This window comes from Furipterus horrens, unplaced genomic scaffold (genome assembly GCF_987537825.1).
Source record: "Furipterus horrens unplaced genomic scaffold, mFurHor1.1.pri manual_scaffold_5, whole genome shotgun sequence".
Taxonomy (NCBI): domain Eukaryota; kingdom Metazoa; phylum Chordata; class Mammalia; order Chiroptera; family Furipteridae; genus Furipterus; species Furipterus horrens.
This window is the reverse complement of record NW_028327175.1, coordinates 161,494,991-161,517,955: the sequence shown is the minus strand read 5'-3', so window position 1 is coordinate 161,517,955 and position 22,965 is coordinate 161,494,991. Positions and strand designations below refer to the sequence as shown.

Genomic DNA, 22,965 nt, shown 5'->3' with positions numbered 1-22,965 from the left:
GGTCAGGCACTGTCCTGAGCTGGGCATTTCACAGCCTGCACAGCCAGGCCCCATCTCCTTTTGCAGCCTCCTCTCCCCATGGCCTCCCCTGAGTGCAGCGCTCAGCAACAGTGAATTACTGCAGATCCATGAACATGCCACGCTCTCTCCTACTCTCAGATTTTGGTACACGCTGCTCCTTCTGCCTACAACAGACCCTCCCTCTGCCATTCCTGGTAGGGCCAGCTCACTAGTCAGAGGGCAGCTTACATGCTCTGTGAGTCTCCCCTGCCTCCCAGTGATGGCTGGGGGAGGCACCCTCTCCCATAATTTTTTTCTCACTTCTTATTACAGGTATTTTCAAACACACACAAAAGTAGAGAGAACAGTCTAACGGACGCCCCGGGAGCCATCACTCTAAGTCAACAATTATCAACACAGCCTGTGCTTCTCTTCATAGCGTCCCATCCACCTGTCTCCCCAACCGCACAGCGAGATCCTGAGGCCGATACAGTGCCTCTCCCCTCCCCAGCCCTCAGAGAAGGCTGGCTCAGATATCAGGAGTCCCCATTTGTTGAGCATTTACTGTAAATTCAGGCCTTCTTCTAAGTGCCCGCACATTCTAGTTCACTGGATCCTCGTAGCACCCCTGTGAGGCACGGGCTATTATCACCTCCATTTATAGGTTGGAAGACTGACGCCCAGGTCACACAGCTGGTCAGTGGAGGAAGGCAAGCCAAGACAGTCTAATTCAGGAACGGAGTAGAAATAGGATGTGAGCTACATGTGTTATTTAAAATCCTCTAGTAGGCACATTAAAAGAAAAAATAAAAAGGTGAATTAATTTTAATACTATGTTGTATCCAGTACAGTATTTCTAAAATACCATTTCAACATGTCACCCATATAAGACATTTTTAATGAGATATTTGACAATCTGTTTTGTATCCTAAGCCTTCAAAGTCCTGTGGGCTACATTTGTAGCACATCTCAGTTCAGACTAGTCACTTGTCAAGTGCTCAACAGCAACTGCAGTGGCCAGCACAGCCAGTGGTCACCTCCCTGGATAGTGGCCCTAGAGCCTGCATGCTCAGCCACTTGTCTACTTAAATGAATGAAGGAGAAGATGAGTGACTACAGCCCCCAAAGACCCCCAGCCTTGATATTTCCCTGATAATTAATAGTGCTTAATATTTTATGGCCCTTCAGAGTCTCTCTGGTACCACCTTATCTGGCGTGGAGGTTATAAACCCTGTTTGCTGGATGTTATGGCATTAAGAGGGGTCAAGCACCTTGCTCAGACACACTGCTGCAGGCGGCAGAGCTGGGCCTCATACCCATAACTCTGGACTCCAAGTACAGTGCTCTGCGGTGAAGTGGGGTGCGGCTGCCTCTCAAAGCAGGACTGTCTCTGTTGGGCAGAGGAGCGTGTCTGCTCAGACCACAGGCTGGGCTGGCTGTTGGGGGCAGGAGGCTGCAGGGCCCTGTCCTGGCTGGGCCCGGAGGAAATGATGTCCTTGGAGAGTGGCAGGACAGGCCTAGGCCCAGGCCCAGGGAGAGGACGGGCCCATGCCAGGTGCTCTGTGGGAAAGAACTTTGTCATTCTTCAGTCTCAGTTTGGCCACGAGAGGCTGAGAACAAATTGACGGCAATGAAGCCATAACTTACCTCTGAAGGCCTCTTTGTTCCTGGCAAAACAGAGGGGTCATTAGTAATGGGGAAAGCACTGGAGTACAGCCATAAATCCCCCAGCTGCAGGGCTGATAAACAGCACTGAGGGGACGAGGCCTCTGGGAGCTGGGCAGGTTAAACATGTGCCGTGGATCACTGTGGATTCAGGCCTGTATCCATCCATGCGCAATCTAAGCTATCCCCTGCCCAGGCTCAGGAGCCACCTGGAGACTTGGTCACCCACAAGCCCTAAGGACTTGCACCTGGCTCTGGGAGCCCCTGAGGCCCTCAGTTCCGGCTTTCAAATGAAATGGTTCCAGAGCAGCTAGAGCTGGAGCAGGTCTCACTGGGCACTCAGGCCCAGCTTGGGATAGTCAGCGTGAAGGTGCCCTTGTGGGCATCCCTTCTTCCTGCTTCAAGCCAAATGGGAACTGGCCAAACCCCCCAGGAGAGAGCTGGGACTTAACGTCCCAAGAGATGCAGGTGTGTGAGGCCAGACTCTTGGCAAACGGTATTCTTTGCAGCAGTGTCTATGCTGACTGAAGTAAGCAGAGACAAGGCCAAGTCCTAGCCTTCTGTCTACCTGCTCCCCTGGGGACTCTGCCCTCGGGCCTGCAGGCTCATACTGAGGCTGGCTCACAGGGATACTATGCCAGTCCAGGGCCAGAGAAGAAGGGCAGGAAGGAACAGGTGGGTGGGCAGCCAGGTGAGCCAGGTGCTCAGGATGCGGAAGGAAGAAAGAGAAGGACTGACTGCCTTTCCTCAAGCCATCTGAAAGGATTTGGATGGGGTCAAGTAGTGACAAACAAAAGGACCACAGAGGCTACCCTGCAGTTGTGGTCCAAGTGCTGTCTTACCAAGGATGGCAAAGATGTGGCACAGGTATGGCCCCCCCCCTCTTTCCACACCCATAGCAGGTTCCACCAATTGAATGCAGCACTGAGCCTGTTTGGCTTCATGGTCCTCTTCAGACAGCCATTACCAATCAATCAAAGTTGGCATGTGAGAGGAAATCCATTTGTCACCCTTTCCAAAAGCCCCCAAGGCACATCTGTGCTGGCAGTGGGAATCCTATAAAGCTATGCTAAGTGCTCCAGGACTTCCAGAAGTTTCTGCCTCCTGCCCCCACCCTCACACACATCCCCTACCTATAGTTTCACATCCCAAGTCTCCTTTCTCATCCTGTCGTTTGCACTTGGAACTTGGCCCAGGGTACTAGGTCCCTGGAAACGCATAGGATGTGTCCCAGGCAATTGTCCCTATTCTAAGCTCCAAGCCCAGCCCAGACACCAGAGGCTCAGCAGCTCCACCCTCTAGCCTCCTGCTTCAAGGGAAGGTGGTAAGGAAGAAGAGCCGGTTGAGGACATTTTTTAATTAAAAAAAAATTTAAAAATATACATATTTATTGATTTGAGAGAGAGAGAAAGAGAGAGAGAGAGAGAGAGAGAGAGAGAGAGAGAGAGAGAGAGAGAGAGAGAGAGAGAGAGAGAGAAACATTGATGTGAGAGAGCACAATTGATAGATTGCTTCCCATATGCTCCCTGACCGAGGATTGAACCTGAAACCTAGGCATGTGCCCTGACCAGAAATCAAACTCCCAACATTTTGCTGTATGGGACATTGCTCCAACCAACTGAGCCACAGGCCAGGGCAGGCTGGGGCCATCCCTGAAAGCTGGAGAGGACCTGGGGGTCTGGGGCAGTTGACGGGACACTCAACCTGCACCTGGAATGGACCAGTGCCCTGCAGGACGGCCTCCTAGAGTCACTATCGGAATTTCTGGTCTGGCCATGATCTCAGGCCAAGCCTTGGCTCCCTGCTCCCCAGCCCAGAAACAATGAGTTGAGACAATCCCCCACTCAGCCAGGTGCCCCTTCACCACTGCTACCTTATTCTGGCCCTCACCCCCGACTCCATCACTCCGGGAGCTCACTGGTGTTCCCTCCAATCTCCAGCCCAAGTTCCTTGTCACCATGAGGCATTTGCTTTACTTCCCAGTTTGAAAAATGTATTGAGACCAGAAGCAGCCTGGCCACCCTCCTCCTCAGCCCACCAGAAGAGGGCCCCAATTCCCAGGGGTCTCTGCCTCCTGCAGAGTAGCTTCCTTCCTAAGACCTGCTTGCCCACATCCTGGCCAAAGGACCATCTGCATCTGAACTGCCTGGGGCACTGTGAGAAAGGACCATGCCTCGTCACCACCCCCGTCCTACAGAACGAGAATCTCTGTCAGTGCGAAGGACTCTGCACTTTTGGTAAGAGCCCCCACAGTGATTCTTGGGCTTACTAGAGTTGGAAAACCCACTATCCCAGAGTAAAATTCATCCATCCCAGAAGTGGGGTTTACTCCACTCGATCTGAATGGGGAAGCAGGGTGGGGGAATAGAAGCCCAAACCCACCCAGCTGCTGTTCTGCATGTGAGCTTGTCTGATATTTGCTCTGGGCCTGGGTACCCTGGGCTTAGAGGGACAGTAATAGCCATGTCAGCAGCTACAGGTCACAGGGAGCCTATAATACCTCTGATTTCCTGCATTTCCAAGGATGTAAAGGGTCTCCCTCCTACCGGCAAACCCCCAGCTTCCCAAGAGTATTATTAGCTGTGAGCAGTAATAATAATAATTACAACATCTAACACAAAATACCTCACACACATTAATTAAGCTCTTTACATGTATTGTCTTCTGACTTTGGAACCACTCGAGGTAAGTATTTATTGCTTCCATTTTATGGATAAGAAACTGAGGTATAGAGACCCACCCAGGAAATATGCTCAAGGCTCCATCCTCTATGTTCTTGATCACTACACCTTGGTGTCTTTTGAGCTTTGGGGAGAAAATGCTCCCAAAATGCCATTCCCTATCCTTGGGGATATGCTAGAGAGGGGCGATGGGTTGGACACAGGCCTGTTGACCTGCCATTGTCTTGGCCATCAGTCTGGCTTGCCCAGATGTGCCAGGCCAACCCTTCCCTGATGAGGGGGCAGAGCAGGGAGGCCACGTGTGGGCAGGGGTAGGAGGACAGGGACAGAGCCAGCTTCTCATCAATGTCTCACCAGCTCCATGCTCCAAAGTCACCCAGCCCTCGACAGTCAAATGAAGCTGCTACTTCAATCAGTCTTGGGGTTGAAACATCACTTAGAACCTTGTCTGTAGCTGGTCATTGCTCTGCTCACTCAACCAAGAGATCAGACTGGGAGAGGTGTGCCTTCCCCGTTATATTCCAGACCACACATAAATTTCTAATGGTCAGGAATGTGAAACTAGCTGAAGTTTCAGTTCTATTCATTCTAAATAGATATCAAAACTGCTACCTTTTCATCAAGTAAGAAAAGAAAAACAAAGAAAACCCAGAGCACCACAGGAGGTTAGATGGGAGTCCCCAATGATCCAACTTCAGAGCCCCTAGGTGCCCAGATGCCCCACACCTTGGACATGGGCACATGCTTTTGTCCCTGGCATCACCTAAGCAATCCAAGACAATTTAGCCTCAATCCAAACTCTTCTCCTCCATCCCTGCTCCTCCTCCTTCTTGCACGCAGTCCCCTTCCCAGGTCCTCGCCAGAGTTGTCCCCAGGGGCAGGTCCCCTCGTATCACTGTCCCCCACGCTCACAGACCTCTCCTCAGCCCCACAGAGCCTGACCCTCTTGCAGTGGCTCTTTTTTGATTGTGGAGAGGGACCAGGGATAGCTAGGCCTTACCTGAGACGATGGTGTAGCCAATTCCCCGGGGACGTCCTTTATCCTGGTCGATGGCAGTGATGACGCGCACGGTCGTGCCCTGCGTGGGAGAGAGGAGGGACTTGAGTTTGGTTCCCCACCACCACCCCAGGCTGCTGCTCTCTTCCTTTTTAGTTGTCCTGGAGCAGCTTCTCTCCCAGGTGGATGCCCTGCTGCAAGGCCAGCCAAGAAAGCAGGTGCCAAATGCTCAGCTGCCCGCATCGTCCCTGGGACATACATGGAGGCCCCAGGCAAACACCTGTGTCTTTTGGAGAGGCCCAATCTTGCTGATATGCTCCCTCCCTCCCCTCCATCTCCCATCATTTGATTGAAACATGTAGGAAGGAAGAGCTGATGGAGGAGCAGCCAGTACAGGTACAACAGGTCTGGTCTCTATCTCAGTCACCCATCAAATTGCTATGTGACCTCAGAAAGGTCGCTGAACCTCTCTGGTCTCAGTTTGCCCCTCCTTAATACGAACAGCAGCAAAACCCCTGGGACCTTGTTTCCACTAGGACCTGAGTAAAGGAGAACATGACTGATCAATTACTCTACAAATGAAAGCATCATAAATCCTGAAAGTGAGTATCTCCAGAGATGACTGGCAACCCTGGAGGCCACCAAAGCCCTAGGAACCATGCAGCACTGCACCTGGCAGTTCCCACATCAAATGGCTCTGCCCCACATCCCATTTATTTCCTTGCAGCACTGGAGGACAAGGGGCCAGGAGCTAGGACTACCAGGATGGCTATTCAGAGGTCCCTACTCTTGGGGAACACAGTTTGTGGCAAAGGTCAAGGACATATGCACAGACACTGCTATATACAGATGGGGGTGCTTAGGTACAGAAGTCCAACTGGAGGAACTGGCAAAGGGTTGTACATATGGCAACATTTAGGATGGGGTCATAAAGAATGAGTAGGAGTTGGCCAGAGAGAGAAAATGAAGAGGAAGGTGCTCCAGGTAAAAGATACAGCACAGGCAGGGGCTTAGAAGCAATGGGCACATTCAAATAGCAATTAATTGACTGACTGACTGACTGACTGAATGAATGAATAAATGAGAGGACCCTACTACTGTCCGTCATCACCACTTCCCGAGTCGCCCCTCGCTCAGGGCAGCCTTCATTCACTTTGCTCTCCTGGCCCGGTGGCACCACTGTCCAGCCAGCCAGGCCTGCCTCATGTTCTGGCTCCAGCTGCAGTTCTACCCTGCCTGATGGACAGCAGGGTAGCCCTGTCCCTGTCCCCTAGGGAAATATCAACCCTGACATCTGCTTGCACAGTGAAGAGCCCTGTGGCCTTGGTGCCTCTTGCCCATTCCTCAGCTGAAGGCTGAGTCCCTCAGGCTGCACCCCGCATCCTGCTCTGAGCACCTTCTCCTGTGGTGAGAGGCTTGGTCCCTGACAGGGGCCCTCTGACCTGGAGGGTGGAGCCCTGGAGTGTAAGGTGCCTCCCTCCAACTCCATCTGGTCTCACTTCCAGGACACAGGAGGGGCGTCCACCACCTCCCTCCGCAGTCAATGCTGCCCCCGCATAGCTGCCTCCGCATCCTCTCCTGGAGCCCACGGTGCAGCAACCCACAGCACCTCTAGGTTTGGCTGAGAGGTAAGAAAGTTCCAGGAGAAATGTCTGCCTCAGAGAGGTACAGGTCAGGCCCCCTCCTCTGGGCTTCTTCCCCTAGGGACAGAAGCTCTGGTTAGAGCCGCTTGGAGAAACAGGCTATTCTGAAGAAGTCAGAGAAAGATGCTGTTAAATGAGCATCTCACGAAGTGGGTTCCGAGGACCCGAGTTGTGCCAGAGACGGTGAAGTACCAGCTGCGGCAGGAGCTGTCCTGTCACTGCTGCAGATGCCTTTTCTGCACTAACTCATTGCCCCTCACAACTACCCGAGCCAGACCCATTTTACTGAAGAGGAAACTGAGGAACGAGAGTTAAGCAGCCTTTCCAAGTGAATGATGAAGCCAGGATCCAAATTCAGGTGCTTCTGCTCCCAAATGCTCCGCCTGCTAGGTGATGCTGCCTCTGCCACTGGTTCTGTTACAATAATAATAACCTTTGTCCCCAGACTTGTTGATCTGAAGACAGATTCTTTCATGTAACACTTGTTAATAGCCCCACACGGAGAGATCAGTGGGAGGTCATTTGGGAAGCAATGCATTAGACTTAAAGAGTCTGGCCTAACCGCTTCCCACCAACATCACTCCACAGGGAGCTCTTTTTTTGGAGTCTGCCCTTCCTGGGATCACTCTTCACTTAGGAGAGCCCCGGATTTGTCCCCAGGAGGAGGTCCTGAGGGTGCAGGACTCTGGCCGAAGGCTCCAGCTGTCAGAATAGGCTTTCTGGACTTGGGGACAATTCCTTTTTTCACAGCCCCACCTGGCCTGGGCCCCACATGTGTTCTAGTATGAGGGTCCCTGGGCTGCCTCTGGTCTGCTGGGGGACTGTGGGGTTAGGGGGTGGTGGACATGGCTGGGCCATGCAAAGAGGGGACTCAGTGGCCAAAGAACCCCCAGACCTCATAGCCCTGCGTGTATCTTCCTTGTGGGCACTCCTGCCCCTGGCTGCCTGGAGTCTGCCTGGGTGAGCCAGGCTCAGAGGGGTCTGGAAGGGAAACCAGCAGCTGGCAGGCAACCCAGGACCAGGCAACAAGGAGGCTGGCTGTCTCCAGGAGGAGCCACACCTGAGCTTCCACAAAGTCAGATCTACAAGGCTCCTGACAAAGTTTGGGATTTCATCTCTTTTTGGGTAAATAAATCCATTTTTAATAAAACTCTGAGCTTTTAATACAAGTGCAGCCACAAAGACTGGAAACGTTATGAGAAGGAATTAACGGGGAGGAATGGGGGCTCTTGGGAACCCTGGATGTTGTTTCAGATTATATTTTCAATATACTGAAACTTATTTCCAGAGACGAGATGTTGAAATGAGGCCTCTGCCTGACCTGGAGATGGGTCCCTTACTGGGGTCACTCTGCCTCCCTGCCTCTCAAGAGAGGGACCCCAGCTAGGGGTGCCCCGGGGCATGGTAAGGAGAGCCTGAAGGCAGGCTCAGGAGAGCTGGAGATGGGGCTCACCCTGACACGGGCTTCTTCCCTTCACAGGAACCCACGTTGCGAGGAGGAGGGCTCTTGGGCAATAGGCTCCCCACAGAAAGGCTAAAGGTGCACAGGCCTGTGGGGTCACGACTCCTTTGGTGGGAAGAGCAGTAGAGCAAGGGGTTACGTTTGACTCTATTGCCAGACTGCCTGGGTTTGAATCCTCTGAGTTACTTAATCTCTGGCAGCCTTGTTTTCTCCATCTATAAAGTGAGTATAATAATAGCTCCCACCCCTCAGCAACTGATACATGTAAAGCACTTGGAAGGGCGCCAGGTACACAGCTAATGTTGTAAAAGTGACTGTTGCTCTTCATTGGGGCCTGGAACAGCTAGGAGCATCCAAAGAAAGTTGAGGTGGCTCTTCCCAGAATGCATGTGACATTCCAAACAATTTTAGCAAGTTCAGACTCCCCAGCACCCCAGATTAACAATCCCTATCCTAGAGGTAAGGTGTTTTCTGAGGGGCAGCCAGCATTTGTTGAGCACCTACTATATGCCAAGTACCATGCTGGGCACCCAACACAGGCTCTCTCACTTGTTCCCACAACCTCTACAGTCAGGGTCTATCTGAGGAAACAGGCTTGGGGGGCTCAGGGGTTTGCCCAAAGTCACAAGGCGGGGGGGGGGGGAAGGCGACTGGGGAATGGAGGGCAGTGTTGTGGGCCTGGGTGGCTGTGCCAAGGTGAGGGGCGGGTGAGGTGTGAGAGGCAGCCCTAGCCTATGAGGCGGCGTACCAGTAGGGACACCAGGGCAAAGTCTAAGGAGCTGGGACTTTTCTAGAAGGAGTGTGTCCCCCCTTCTTTCTGAGGCCTGCCTCCTTCCAAAGGAGCTGGCCGGAAGAGCAGCTGAAGCCAGAACCCGCCTGGGCTCTGGCTGGCCTCAGGGCCATGCCCACCTCCCTCCATCCCAGTTCAGCTGGGACCACCCCTCCCCGTTTCCACAACAGGATTATGGGCTTGAAAGGTGAACATGCAGTTTGTCTCAGGAGTGGGAGATGTGCCTGGGGGGAGGCCGGTGAGGGATGAAGGGGACTTCCGACAGGAGCTGCCACAGCCGATTCTGAGGCAAAAAATCCTATTTCTCAGTTCTTAATTCCAGTCAATTCCAGTCAGAGGGCCGATAGGCATCAGCTGGCAGTAATTTGTGCAGTTTATCCGCTCTTTTCACCTTCTATCGGCCCTTCACTGACGGGCAGGCTGACATGCCGCTGCTCGAGTGAGGAAATTAAAATTTGATGCAATAATCCCAAATAAGAAGGATTTTATTAGGTAATATATACACTTTAGATGAGGCGTGCTGGCCTGATACTCTGATAGAGAGAGGCATACCTGCTGGAGCCGCAGATAAAGGGGGGCAGCGAGGGTCCGAATGGAGGCCCCGGGCGCACAGAGGCAAGGCCAGGGATGGGGAAGCCCGTGCCGGAATGCCGCCCCGGGGGCTGAACAGGCCGTGGTGCTCCTCAGCCCCAGCCCCGCCTGGGAAGTACTGTGCCTAATCAGGGTTCCACACTGTAAAGGGGCCTGGAGTGCCTGGATCAAGGCACAGAAACCGATTAGAAGCCTAGAAAAATCAGGCTTGGGATGTACGGGAATCAGCCTGCAGAAGAAAAGCTGTGCAAGAGGGACGGATGCTGGGGAGCTCCTCTCTGGCGTGGAGACGGGAGGACAGGACTCTGTGGCACTCGGGAAGCCAGGCCAGTGCCTGGGACAGCCTCAAACCCCCAACTTAGGAAGGAAGGAAGGTTTCAGTGTCCTGGTGGAAACAAAGGAACAACCCTCGCAAGGCAAAGAGATATCAAGATCCCTGAGCCTAAGAGAGAATATGTCCGATGTTAGGAAGCTGAGCATCAGGAGAGCAGGAGCTAAGGGGAACAAGTGTCCTTGTTTGCCTGGTCTGAGGGGTCACCCTAGCAGGAGCCTATGGAATTATCTGGAGAGGAGAGAGTGCGGCTTAGCACAGGGCCCTGCACACAGGAAGGGCTTAATAAATGTCTAGTTTATTAATAAAAGAATGGAACATTGAATGAACGGATAAACTCAGAAATCTGCAGATCTGAAACAATGTTACTTGACTATAATATAGGAATGAGTGAAAAATAACCTGAAGGGTATTAGGGGACCCTCACAGTGTCAACTACCAGGACTCTGAAGATGGGACCCCCAGCCCACTTGGACTGCTGTAACTGACGACCGGCTGACTCATAATCACCGTGACTGAACGTCTGCGATGCCGGTACTTGCCGGGTGCTCTACCTGAGCGTGCTCAAACCCTCAGGTGAGAGAGGCCCTGCTGTAGACATTATTAGCCTGTTTCCCAATGCGGAAGCAGTCTGGAGATTGTGTGATTTGGCCAAGGTGAGTGCATAGCTGTGCAGGACCCTCTCCAAGTTCCTCTGGCTGCCCAGCCACTACCACATCTCCACTTCAATCAACAAGTTGGCCTTGTCCATCTTCTCTGTATTTGGCCTGGGCATGATGCCCTGGGAGACCCACAGGAAGCCTGTCACAAGTGCCGGAGACTCGGGCATTTTGATTACTGGGGGCCCTGACATAACCCGCTTACCCATCAGTGAACATACAGGTGTGACTGTAACTTAGCGGTAAATGATGCAGCACAGGGAGAGTCAATTCTACCGGAGCTGAGGTGAGAGGGATGGCTGGCTGCGGGCCAGTGAGGATGAAGCCAGGAAGAAAATTCTAAGAAAGGTGGTCAGACGTGTGGTCTTTGGATTGGTGAGCAGACACTAGGAGTGATGACCAGTGTGAGAGGATTGGTATGACCAGGGCATTTGTTTGTTCGTTTGTTCGTTCATTCATTCATTCATTCATTCATTCCATAAACACTTCCTGAGCATCCACGTTGTGCTGCACCCACGGCAGGCATCATCCCTGCCAAGATACACTCTAAGTTCCTCAGAGAAGCAGAGGTCAAGCAGGCTGTTCAGAAGCACTGAGAATTAAGATGGGGGTGTTCAGGGGCAGGGGGCAGCTGGGAGGGCCTGCCTCATCTGAAATGTCAGGGAAGCCTCCCTGGGCTGAGAAGATGTGAGCTTAGCAAACATGTTTTGAGGGAGACAGCCTTCAGTCTCAAAAGCTGGAGCTTCTGCTGTTCATGGACCAAGAAAGAGAAGGCTGTGGTGGGAGGCATTGAGATGCCCCCTCTACCCTCAAAGTAGCTTCAGACAACTGCCATAGGTGGCCAAAATGTGTCTTGCTTCTTAGATCCTTCAGTCCATATCTGGGCCCAATAAGGAAGCAGCTAGCCCCGCACACCTGGAGACTGAAGCATAGTGCGACAGTCAGGACAGACCAAGTCTCCAAACTGGAGGTCAGGCTTCCCTGGTCTTGGTGGCCCAGGGGCACCACCTGGCCAAGGGAAGCCCGACTCTCACTTGTGCTCAGTTCTGCAAGTCTGTGCAGACGTGCAGGCAGGGCCCTGAACATCCACTTGTTCAGCCGGGTGTCCCACTTTGCTCTCAAAGCTGTATGTCCTTCCTCAAAGCCCACTGAGTCCTCTCAAAAAGAAGGGCACATTTTTCTCTCTGCAAGACCTGCTCCCAAGCTGCATGTCCAGGGGTTTTGACTGCCCAGGGGAGCTGCCTTTTCCTAATTTATCAGCCCAGAGCAGGTGTCTTATTCCAGCTTGCACAAAAGCACAGATGGCTACCAGGCAGCGGATGCCTGGCATTGCTTGCCTGGCCCACAGCTGAGTGGGCAGTAGCATGTGCTTTGTTCTTGAAGACATCCACTCACAACTGATTAAACCAGAGTTGGACATGTGGACCAAGGCCGGCCAATCTACAGGCTGGATGGTGATCTATGATCTTGTGACATGGCGCAAAATCATGAACACAGCTAATCAGGTGTCTCTCTTGAAAACCTGGACTTGAGACACCTAAAGCCTGAGCAGCTGGGAGGTCCCATTGAAGAACCAAGTCTGAGAGGCCCTGGGGAGCAGAAGGCAAGCTGCTACCATCTCAACCAGCAGTGTTGGTTGGCAGGAGAAGTAGATCGCCCTATTGGCCTTGGGGGATATGGCTGAGCTGCACCTATGTCTCAGTGAGCCTGGCTGAGTACAGATCTGCTCTCCAGCCCAGGCTGGATTTTCCAAAGTTGTCCCTGTCAACACACATAAGTCTTTCTGCATTGCTCCCCTTTCCTTGCCCTAGCAAGTCTTTGCTCTTTGCCACTCAGAGCCCTCTGGGGATGAAGTGAGGTGTGTTGCTGTATGAAGAGGTGCTCAGTATCTCCCTGTGCTAGGACACCCATCACTGGCATGCATAGGGATTGGGGGAAGTGGGAAATGCCAAGGATGAGCCTGTCCACAGGGCCAGGGAGGGTCTTACCGGAGGTGAGTGCTCATGGATGTTGGTGCTGTAAGGCAGGTTGATGAAGATGGGGTCCATGTCCTGGACATCTGTGATGATGATGGCCAAGTTGGCCAGGGTGGACAGAGGCCTGGTCTTGTCTTGATCCTTAGAGGACAAAAGTACACAGCCTATGTTAAGTGATGTTGTGGCCACGCACACATGTACACAATACATACACCTGAACACATGTGACATTTATATGCACAAACACATGGGCACACTCGTATACATGTTTTCCCGCATTCTAGCAGGGAAGGGTGTTAGTATGTCGTCGTCGTCGTCGTAGGCAGCCGTCCGTCTCGAGAGACGATGGTGTAGCTTCTTAAGAGTCTATCTGCACCGCCGAGAATGGCTGTGCAGTCCAACTCAGGAGTGACACGGTATCTGTCTCCTCCCGTGTTGAATCGACATCTTGTGATGACGCTGGAGTGTCCTCTCCAGTGAAGCTGAAGCTACAGAGCCTAGGCAGGGTGATATGGAGGGTATGCTGTTGCCCATGCAGCAGACTCCCCCTCTCTTCGCAGCTGAAGGGTCCAAGGGAAAGACGGAGTCAATACAGCTTGGCTTCAGGTGCGCCGCAGGAGTTGCCGGTGTTGACTACAACGTCAAACCGCCTTAGGGACTCCGGCTCCGGATTTTCTGTCGGGGTTTACTCCCTTAGCCTTTCCCCTGAAGAGGTATGCCGCAAGGCAGCGGAGGTTTTTTGGAGTCAGAGTTTTCCTTCTCTGATGTGCCCTGACTGGAAGATCGAACCAGCGACACTTAGCTCGCAGGCCGACGCTCAATCCACTGAGCCAAACCAGCCAGGGACTTGTTAGTATGTAGAGGTTCAAGAACTCAACAACCCACAATGAATATTTAAAAAAGAACGCACAGTGATCTCTGACCTGTGCAGGAAACACAAACAGGGCCTCCAAGGCCCAGTGAAAGGTGGTTTATCCAATGTCACAAACAGGGCTGGAGTAGAACCCAGTCTGCTGCCCTCTGCCCAGCCTAGGCCTGACCACCCTGGATATCTGGTGGGTAGGATAACTGGCTTGGGGTAACGGATGGTACTGTCCTTGGTTCCATCGCTGGATTCAGCCAGGGGGCTGCTGCCCCTCCCCATGCTCACTTCCTGCCCCGTTTCATCCCCGAGGAATCAAGGCAATGACTAGGATGGGTGTTCTTTAGAAGAAAGGCCCTTGGACTCCAGAGGCTACTCTGGGACCTGGTCCCTGCTCTGTGTTCTGGGTTTATTGATCAAGTAATGTTTCTGGTTAAACCAGTAGGGGGAGCTCCAGGGCCTGTCACATTTGGGGTACTCCAGGAAGGACTCCTGAGGTCTCAGGCCATACCCCTGTGGCCAGGCAGGCCATGTTTATACCCTTCTAGCAGGTGGAAATTTCGTCCCTTGAAAGCTCACCAAGAAAGGAAACCTGAAACCCATATTTTATTACCCTAAAATACACATCCCACTTAAATAGCCCACTACTACTGAATAACAATAGTTAACAAGAATAGCAACTGCATGCTGAACACACTGTGCAAGACACCTCATTCACTTTTGTAGGTACTATGTGTGCATTAGTCAGATGAGTTTACAGTGACTCAGAGAGGTTATGTAACTTGTCCAGAGTCACACGGTTGGTAAGTGTGTAGCCAGGACTCAAAGTCAGATCCTTGGAACATAAAAATCTGCCCTTAACTTTCTTACTTGGGGCCCGCTAACATAATAAGCTCAGTCTCTGACTTGCTGGGTCACCTTGAATAAGTTCTCTTCCCTGTTGGAATCTCAATTTCCTTCTCTGGGAGATGAAAGGGCTCAATAAAATGGCCTCTATGGACCCATGTGCTTGTAAATTCCCTGGTCTGGGATTTGAGGAGTAACTGTCCTTGGCTTAGACTTGCCTTGGTTTGTCTGGGGTGACCTGAACAATGCAAGGCATTCCCCACATGACAAGCCTAGTGCCTGCTTCTGCCCTCCATTGATAGAGCTGCAGAACCATCAAGAAGGAAGGGTTGGCTGTTTTAAGAGTCCTCAGGGGCAGCCAGGGAGGGAGCAGAGGGCCTTCGGGGATGAAGAGTGGGTGCAGCGATAGAGGGCAGAGTCTGGAGGCAGGAGGAACTGGGCAGAGGGACCACTGGGGAGACAGCCTGCAGGGTGCAAAATCATGGTGTCCATGGCCCAGGCTTGGGGACTGTCCATGGTGAGAGGTCTCAGCCAGGAACCTGAATGACCACCAGGTAGACAGGGCCTGGGGGGGAGGCCTGGCAGGAAGACCCTGACCTCTTGGGCAGGGGCTGCCAGTGGCTCTGATTTGCTATTACCAGGCTTTTGTTGGCAGCTGGCTTTGTCCAGCCTGATACCTACCCCCACCCCCATGGCTTCGGTCCTGCTCCTGCCACAGAGGCCCATGTCCAGCCCACACTGGACTCCTCAACTAGAGAAAGGGACTGGCAGTGGACGTATCTGTCGGAGCAGACGCCTTACTAGCCAGCTGTCACTCTGGGGCCTTCAGCTCTCAGCAGCTTGTTCCCAGGGGAGTCCTCCTGTTTCCCCACCCAACGGTGGCTGGAACCCACACTGCTCCCTGCAAGGCCACGTAGGAAGATTTTGGGGGAAATGCCCAGTGGCCAAGGGCACAGCACCAGCCCTGAAAGAGACTTGTGAGTCAGGAGCTTGGGGAAAGTCATCAGTACGGAAGGGAGTTCTGTCCCCCTCCTGTTCTACAACTTGAAGGCCTGATTGCTGGGAGAATAACAGCAATTTAACCGTATTCACCATCCCAGCTTGAGCTCAGGCCTCTTGACAGGCCCTGCCACCCAGATTCATGCCTGTGCCCCGCTCTGGTTTCTTCCCCACATGCCCAAAGCCATTTTTATGGTGGCCAAAAATTACTCCATAGGACAGGTTTACCGTGTTTCTGGGCTCAGGTGTGGTTGGAGGGCACCACCCATGTGTGGGTGCCAGGGAGTGCAGAAGGGTACAGGTACGTGCAAAAAGTGGCTTCTGGCCTTGCAAGTGCTCCCGATCCCAGAAGTCAGATTTTCAAATATCAGCACACACCTTCTCCCAGACAACTGACGCTTAACCAGCAGAGGAGAAGGAGAGGAGGGTGTTGTCTGCAGTGGCCTCTCCAGGGGCCACTGCATCCTGAGCAAGCTGGGGGGAACCCCATCTTTCAAAACCGGGCCCTCGACTCATGCAGTGTGTCTTTCCCAGGGCCCTGAGCCCTGTGACCTGCCAAACAGAGCCCCCAGCACTACTGGCAATGCCCACTGTTGTAGTACTTTGTGGTCGAGGGCGCGGAAGTAATTCCAGCAGACTGCGGGACGGTCGGAGGGCTGCCGCTCGCTCAGGCAGGATCAGCACTGAGCAGAGCAAGCACCTTCCTTTTACTGAAATCTGAGGGTGGCAATTACACGATACACATCCTATTGCTTACAGGGAAAACAGTATACCGGGGTTCAGATATTAACTGCTTAGGTACAAAACAGAACTGTAAGTCCTTAAGGCTAAGTTCCAAACAAGAATATAGGACAAGAAAGTAATGGAGTACTCAGCAAAGTCTCTTTGTTCTCAGGATACCATAGCTCAGTGGCCTGAAACAGCTTGCAAGCAGCTGCCGGCGTTAGCAAGTCCAGCTTGCTTAACTGAGTCACAGGAAACCTGGACAGGGGGACATAAAACCCCTACCCAGAGACTTGATTTCCACCAACACCCACTGCAATGACACAGAGCCGGGGGTACATGCTATGTGTCAGGCAAGTGGGTCCTGGAGAGTCAAGGACTCCAGTAATTTGTTTCACTCTTAGCCTGAGCTTTGTAAACAAATCTATTCTCCTTGCTACCAGCTGAAGGCTCCAGCTGTGCCCAGAGGCAGTGGCTGTGGGCAAGAAAGAGGGGAATGCAGGGGTAGGATCAGATTTAGGGCATGGCTTACCTGCCAGCAAACAGCTGGCAACAAATGAAAATGGCTGTGACACCCTGGAGACTCAGAGACTCTTGGTCATGGGCACTGGACTGGGCATCAGACAACCTGGTTTTGGGTTCTTGCTCCCCCACTACCCATGGGCTGTGAGCCTCAACAATGTGAGACATAAAATGGATAATTATTCCCCTCCCATCTCCCTCTCCTGACTTACTCAGCCTGGAATTCCCAGCACGGTGCTTGGCACAGATGGGAGCCCCTACTGTGTAAATGTCACCATTCTAGAGCAGTGGCTAGGGGCCCTCTGCCTCCAGTATGTTGGGTGGTGTCAGAACACAGCTGGGATCACACCTCCATCCCGTGTCCCAGGGAGCAGAGAGGTCACCCTGCACTGTAAATGTCCTGTGGGGTTACCAGTGCAGATGCTGGAGCCCAGCTGCTGGGTGACTGTGGGCAAGTTGCTAAATGACTGTGTACCTCAGCTTCCTCATCTGTAAACCAGGCATCTTTATGATACTTATGAAACAGGGCTCTTGTGAGGTTTAATGAAGACAATCCGAGTGCTTGGCACAGCATCGGGGACACAGCACGAACCCTCAGTCACATCAGCTGTTATTATTATCAGTATTACTATCACTACGCCCCTGGCTGGTTTGGCTCAGTGGATTGAGCGTCGGCCTGCGAGCTAAGTGTCGCTGGTTCGATCTTCCAGTCAGGGCACATCAGAGAAGGAAAACTCTGACTCCAAAAAACCTCCGCTGCCTTGCGGCATACCTCTTCAGGGGAAAGGCTAAGGGAGTAAACCCCGACAGAAAATCCGGAGCCGGAGTCCTTAAGGTGGTTTGACGTTGTAGTCAACACCGGCAACTCCTGCGGCGCACCTGAAGCCAAGCTGTATTGACTCCGTCTTTCCCTTGGACCTTTCAGCTGCGAAGAGAGGGGGGGGTCTGCTGCATGGGCAACAGCAGACCCTCCATATCACCCTGCCCAGGCTCTGTAGCTTCAGCTTCACTGGAGAGGATACTCCAGCGTCATCGCAAGATGTCGATTCAACACGGGAGGAGACAGATACCGTGTCACTCCTGAGTTGGACTGCACAGCCATTCTCGGCGGTGCAGATAGACTCTTAAGAAGCTACACCATCGTCTCTCGAGACGGACGGCTGCCGACGACGACGACTATCACTAGTGTTGTTATTATAGAGTCTCGGGTAGCAGGGCACTAGGTTGATGTTCTGTCACTTTCTTCAAGGGTGGGAGGAGGCCACGTCCGGTTGCCTGGGGCCCCAGTGTGGCAACTCACCGTGGCATTGACCGTGAGCTGGTAGGCTTGCGTGGTCTCGTAGTCCAGCTCCTGGATCACTGTGACAATGCCGCGGGCACTGTCGATGGCAAAGAACGGGGAGGGGGGCTGGAAGGAGTAGAGGACGCTGCCTCCTGCACCCAGGTCAGGGTCTGTGGCGTTCACGATGAAGATGGGCGTCCCCACCGGTGTGTCCTGGGGTGAAGCAAAGCAAATAAAAGGGTGAGTGAAGCTTGGAGCAGCTGCCTTCAGCAGTGACTATTCCCCCAAATCCCATTAACCACGTCCCTCCAGCCAACCAGACCTGTGGCCTTGTCATTTTTATTCTAAAAGGGTTCAGAGGAATTTAAAATGCAGTATCTATTTTTTTTTCCCTTTTTTTGATGGCCTCCTGGTGGCTATAACAGCGCCAGTTCCAAAGATGATCTGCTTATCCTGGAGTTCTGGATGAGAGCCTTTCAGTCCCCAAACCCCTGTTTCTTGGCAGTTTCGCTTCCTCTGTTGAGTGCATCCCGCCAGCCGGAGCCTCAGGCCTGGGCTGCTCTGGAGGACACCCGCCATTCTGCATGTCAGGAGGTTTCAAGGGCAGGGAGTGGGCGGTGTGCGCTATGGGCATGTGGCAGGGGTCCTGGGGGCTTTGTCTGGCACCACAGAGGTTACCTGGCTTGCCCTGGGGTGGGGCACACATATACCATCCCTGGGCCATGGCAGCCTGCTATCAGAGGGGCCCATAAGTCCTGCTCAAATGTCACCACATCCTGGGAATCTTCTGTGATTTCTTCTGCCATAGACCCCTGCCCCTTTCTGACTTGGGGTCTCTGGTTAAATGCAAATTCCTCATGGAGACCTTTTAGACCCCTCAGGCAGGGCAGCCCCCAATAGGCCCCCATCCATGTCACTGTTTATATTCAGGGTCCCACAGCACCCTGGAATTCTTTGTCCCTGACACTTCTATAATTCAATGGTCAGCACCTGTTTTCCCTCATAGCCGTGTGCTCCACAGAAGCCAGGGGTTCTATCTGCCTTGCCTAGTACAGTGCTGGGCAATAAATATCCCTTATGAAGACATGAAGGGATCTCTGACAGCACGCAGCACATTATATTTTGAGTATCTGTTTGCATCCCCTGCCCAGCTGTCAGCTTTCATCACTGCAGCGCCCGCCACGATGCCTGGTTGGTAAGCTGTGCTTGCTAACTGTTGGATGAGTTAATTTGTTCATAATTTAGTGAGCTCTGGACACATCTGAGCACAGGCAATCTAATGAGGCCCTTCACAGACACAGAAGGTAGAAATCTCTGCTCCCTTTGACTGATTGTTATGTGCCAGGTCCTGTGTTGGGGGCTGCATCTGTCGGCTCTGTGACAAGTAACTTTCTAGGTGGTAGCTATTGTCCTGTTTTTGAAAATGAAGCTGAGGTTCAGAGAGGTTAAGCAACTTGCCCAAACCACAAGAGCCAGGCAGTGGTAGAAGGCCCTGAATTCAGATCTAGCCCAGGATCTCAAGCTCTATACTCAACATTTCTCTAAAATATCGACAGCTGTCGTTCCCCTAGCTCTTCTGTGTGATGCTAAGGTCAGCTGCCAGCATGGGTGGTGCCTTCTAGCCAGGAGTGTGGAACCGGCCTGTAAGCTCCCTGAGGGCAGAGACACAATATTTCTGGTCCTCTGTGCTCTTTTTACACTGGGACAATGACTGGGTCCCTTCCGATACCTGCAGGGCTCTTTTCAAGAAGGGCATCCACATTGCTGCCCCCTCTCTGTGCTGCTGCCCACGATCAGGGCCCTGTATCACTGCCTTGAGGGACCAGGCTTGGGCAAGCAAACAGCCCTTCTCTGGGACTATCTGCTTGAGGAGGGGTGTCCTTAGTAAGGTCCCTAGTCAGGCTGGAGAGGGACCCCAGGGGAAAAAAGCCATGGAGCTGCCATTGCTTCTGAGTGTGAAGACTCTCCATCACTAGGCAAGTAACAGGCTCAATGTAGAACTGGTCCTTCTCTACCCAGCACTGAGGAGGCAGACAGGAGAGGCCCCTCTCCTCCACAACATGCAGGCCCTCATGGTCTGGCCCTGTCTCCTCCTTCACACTTTATTTCCTGGCAGTTATGGCTTCTTGGCTTTTTAGCTAAGGTCATGTGTAGTATCTGTCCTTATCAGTTTAATATTTCCTGGCAGGTAGAGCTATTTGTACTTCTCAAACCAGCAGGCTCCCTCACACCTTTGTGTTTCTGAAACTGCTTTTCCTTTAGTAGGGCTGCCCTCCCCAACTCTGTGGCTTAGAAAACAGACGCTCTTCCCTACCCTCAACCCCCCCCCCCCAAGAGCATCAAGTGTGCAAGGAGGCAGAGTGGACAAGTGCTAGGATTTCCAGGGTGGACAGCCTCGGTTGGAACCCCAGCCTTGCTGTGTATAGTCTTTGGGCTAATTACTTAATCTCACTGACCCTTAGTCTCATCTCTGCACAATGAAGTGAATAATATCTCATATGAAGAATACAGGAAGTCATGAGTGCAAACTTCCTAATACATAACTAGTGCTTCAAAGATGGCAGTTGTGACTTCACTGTCTGAATACCTTCTAGAGGACTGCTGACAGAACACCTTCAAGGGCAGGGCAGTGTGGTGTCTAGAAGCGCTACGAATGTTAATGATACTGTGCTGGGAATTCCTTGTCCGCACCATCTCCCCAGATCCACTAGGTACCCTGCTCTGCCTCCACCTCCCCATCCATTTACCCAGCCTAGGGTGACCTTGCATTCCTTTGCTGGCTGGCTTCTGACAAGGGGAGGTGCTAGTAAGAGCTGAGTTTGGGGAGGTGTCGGGAAGAGAAACAGTTTAGGGTGTTATGTCCCTACTCCCCCCAGTTCCAGCCCAGCAGCCCCTCCTCCCTGGCCCCAGCTTTTGGTGGCCTCTGGCTGCACTATCCCCTTTCCTTCCCCCTTCAGCCCTGGGTAGTAAGAGTTTCCCACTGCTGCTAGTCTCTGACACCTCAGCATCTCTTAATGCCCTTTAGCCATGCCCACCCCTCCTCAGAGTACCCAGCTACTATCTGTTCACTGAAATGCCTTTATTGGAACTACTGAGATGAACTGTCTCCCGGGGGACCCTGATGGATACAAGGACATGCAGATACATCCCAGAGCCACAATGTGCAAAGCCCAGGACCGAACTACCCTAGTGCTGGGCTCAGTGAGGCCAGCCTCTGCCCCCACATGCCACAACGGTGGCGCTGGTCTTAGGAGAGCTTTAGGATGTTCTCAGCTAACCTACAGTTCTCTCTCTTCCCCCCTGCCCCTCAGGTCCAACATGCACATGACACGTGGGTGCCAGAGTCGGCTCCATGCTCCAGAACAAAACACTCCATTGGGGCTTGTGGTTCCTGCCACACAAGGGATGATCATGCTCTGGCTGTACAGCATCTCAGACACGCCCCTCATGGAGCCAGTGCCCAGTGCTCCAGCCTCTGCCTTGGGGAGGAGAGGATATTTCACTCATCCATACCGCATGGTCTCTGAGAAGGCTCTCTGAGCAGCTGATCAGAAGATTTAAGAGCAAGATCCAAGAAGACAGAGGAAATGGAAAAAAAGAAGGGATGGTCCGTGTCTGACCTTCTTGGCTTTTATGTTTCATGCCCTGCAGCAGAAACCCATTTAATTTCTGCATAACTTAGAAAAGGTTTAAATAGGCCTGGCAAAGAGCCATTCATTCATATTCTCAGAAGGGACAAGGCATTGGAGAGAAGAGAATGCTGACTCCCCGAATTTCAGGTCCTGGGCACAGGGAAATGAGGTGTGAGGGGACAGTCATCAATCAGCGCTTACACCGGGGGCTCCTCTGAGCACCCAGCTGCTGTTCCATAGAAATGTGCAGATGTGCTCACAGGTCTACGCAAGCAGATTTCCTCTGTGGCGCCAGGTACATCTGGCTTTCCAAGTATACTGTAGGCAGTAACACTTGGTGGCTCAGAGCATGGACTCCAAGTTTGGGTCCCAGCCTTTCCACTCATTGGTTTGAGACGTCAGACATATGCTGTTAAACTCACTCTTTTGGCCTCAGTTTCCTCATGGAAAGGAAAATGTGAAGATGGAGCTGATAATAGTACCTACTTCCTAGGGTTGTGAGAAAGATTACATAAGATAAGGTGTGTGTTGGGGGGAAGCTTCTCCCGATCCCGGCACACAGCAATATTGAGCAATATTCAGTAAGTGGTTGTTGCAATTATTATTAGAGTAATAAAATACCATCACAGGCAGCCTGAGATGAGCCCTATTTAAAGGGGGAGCTATTAGAAACAGTGTAAACAGTTTATCTCTTTGCCATGAACTTAGACAAGTGGGCATTTTTTAATTCAGAAAGAGAACATCTCAGTTGACTGGTTCACAGTTGATGTTGACAGGGTCAAGGTGGGAGAACCTCTGGAGACCCTCCAATGTGGGTTTGTTCCAGAAGGGGTGGGGTCTGATACAAAAGCCAGGGGCGGGGCTGGAGGGCAAGAAATCTCCTGAACACAGCAGCCAGGCCTGACCATGCACCACTCAGGAAAGACTTAAAAGTAGGAACTAGAAGGAATTAGCCAGTCCAGCCATCCCATTTTACAGATGGGAAAAGTGAGGGTTTGTGCCTTGCTCTAGGTCTGACAGGTGGCTAATAGCAGAGCTGTGACTGGAAATCAGGTGCTTTGACTCATATGTAGTGTTTCTGTCACCCCACCCAGAGAGGCCAACCCCTGCCTCTCCACTCACCCTTCTTCCAAGTAAAGATGTTCTTTATACCTACAACTCTCTCTGCTCAAAGGGATGGATCTAGGTGGCCATGTTTGTACCAAGTGACTTCAGATTCAGGCCACATCTGATTGGCCCAGTGTGACCACCTGACTAATAGTTTAATCAGATGGGGCGCTGGAATTTAAATCAATTTCCTGTGG

At 52.3% G+C, this 22,965-nt stretch overlaps 1 protein-coding gene and 1 pseudogene across 4 annotated transcripts in view; one reads left to right on the top strand and one right to left on the bottom strand.

Moving 5' to 3' along the window:
• The window catches only part of CDH23 (cadherin related 23), a 366,095-nt gene that overhangs the window by 219,333 nt on the left and 123,797 nt on the right, over positions 1-22,965 (bottom strand). For all 4 annotated transcript variants that reach the window (XM_090278159.1, XM_090278162.1, XM_090278158.1 and 1 more), the window contains exons 6-8: positions 18,048-18,242; positions 12,808-12,936; positions 5,347-5,425 (exon numbers count right to left, since the gene is read on the bottom strand). In XM_090278159.1, the coding sequence (XP_090134285.1) occupies positions 5,347-5,425; positions 12,808-12,936; positions 18,048-18,242 (403 nt within the window). The remainder of the gene's footprint in view (positions 1-5,346; positions 5,426-12,807; positions 12,937-18,047; positions 18,243-22,965) is intronic.
• LOC150010244 (U2 spliceosomal RNA) lies at positions 20,148-20,326 on the top strand (annotated as a pseudogene).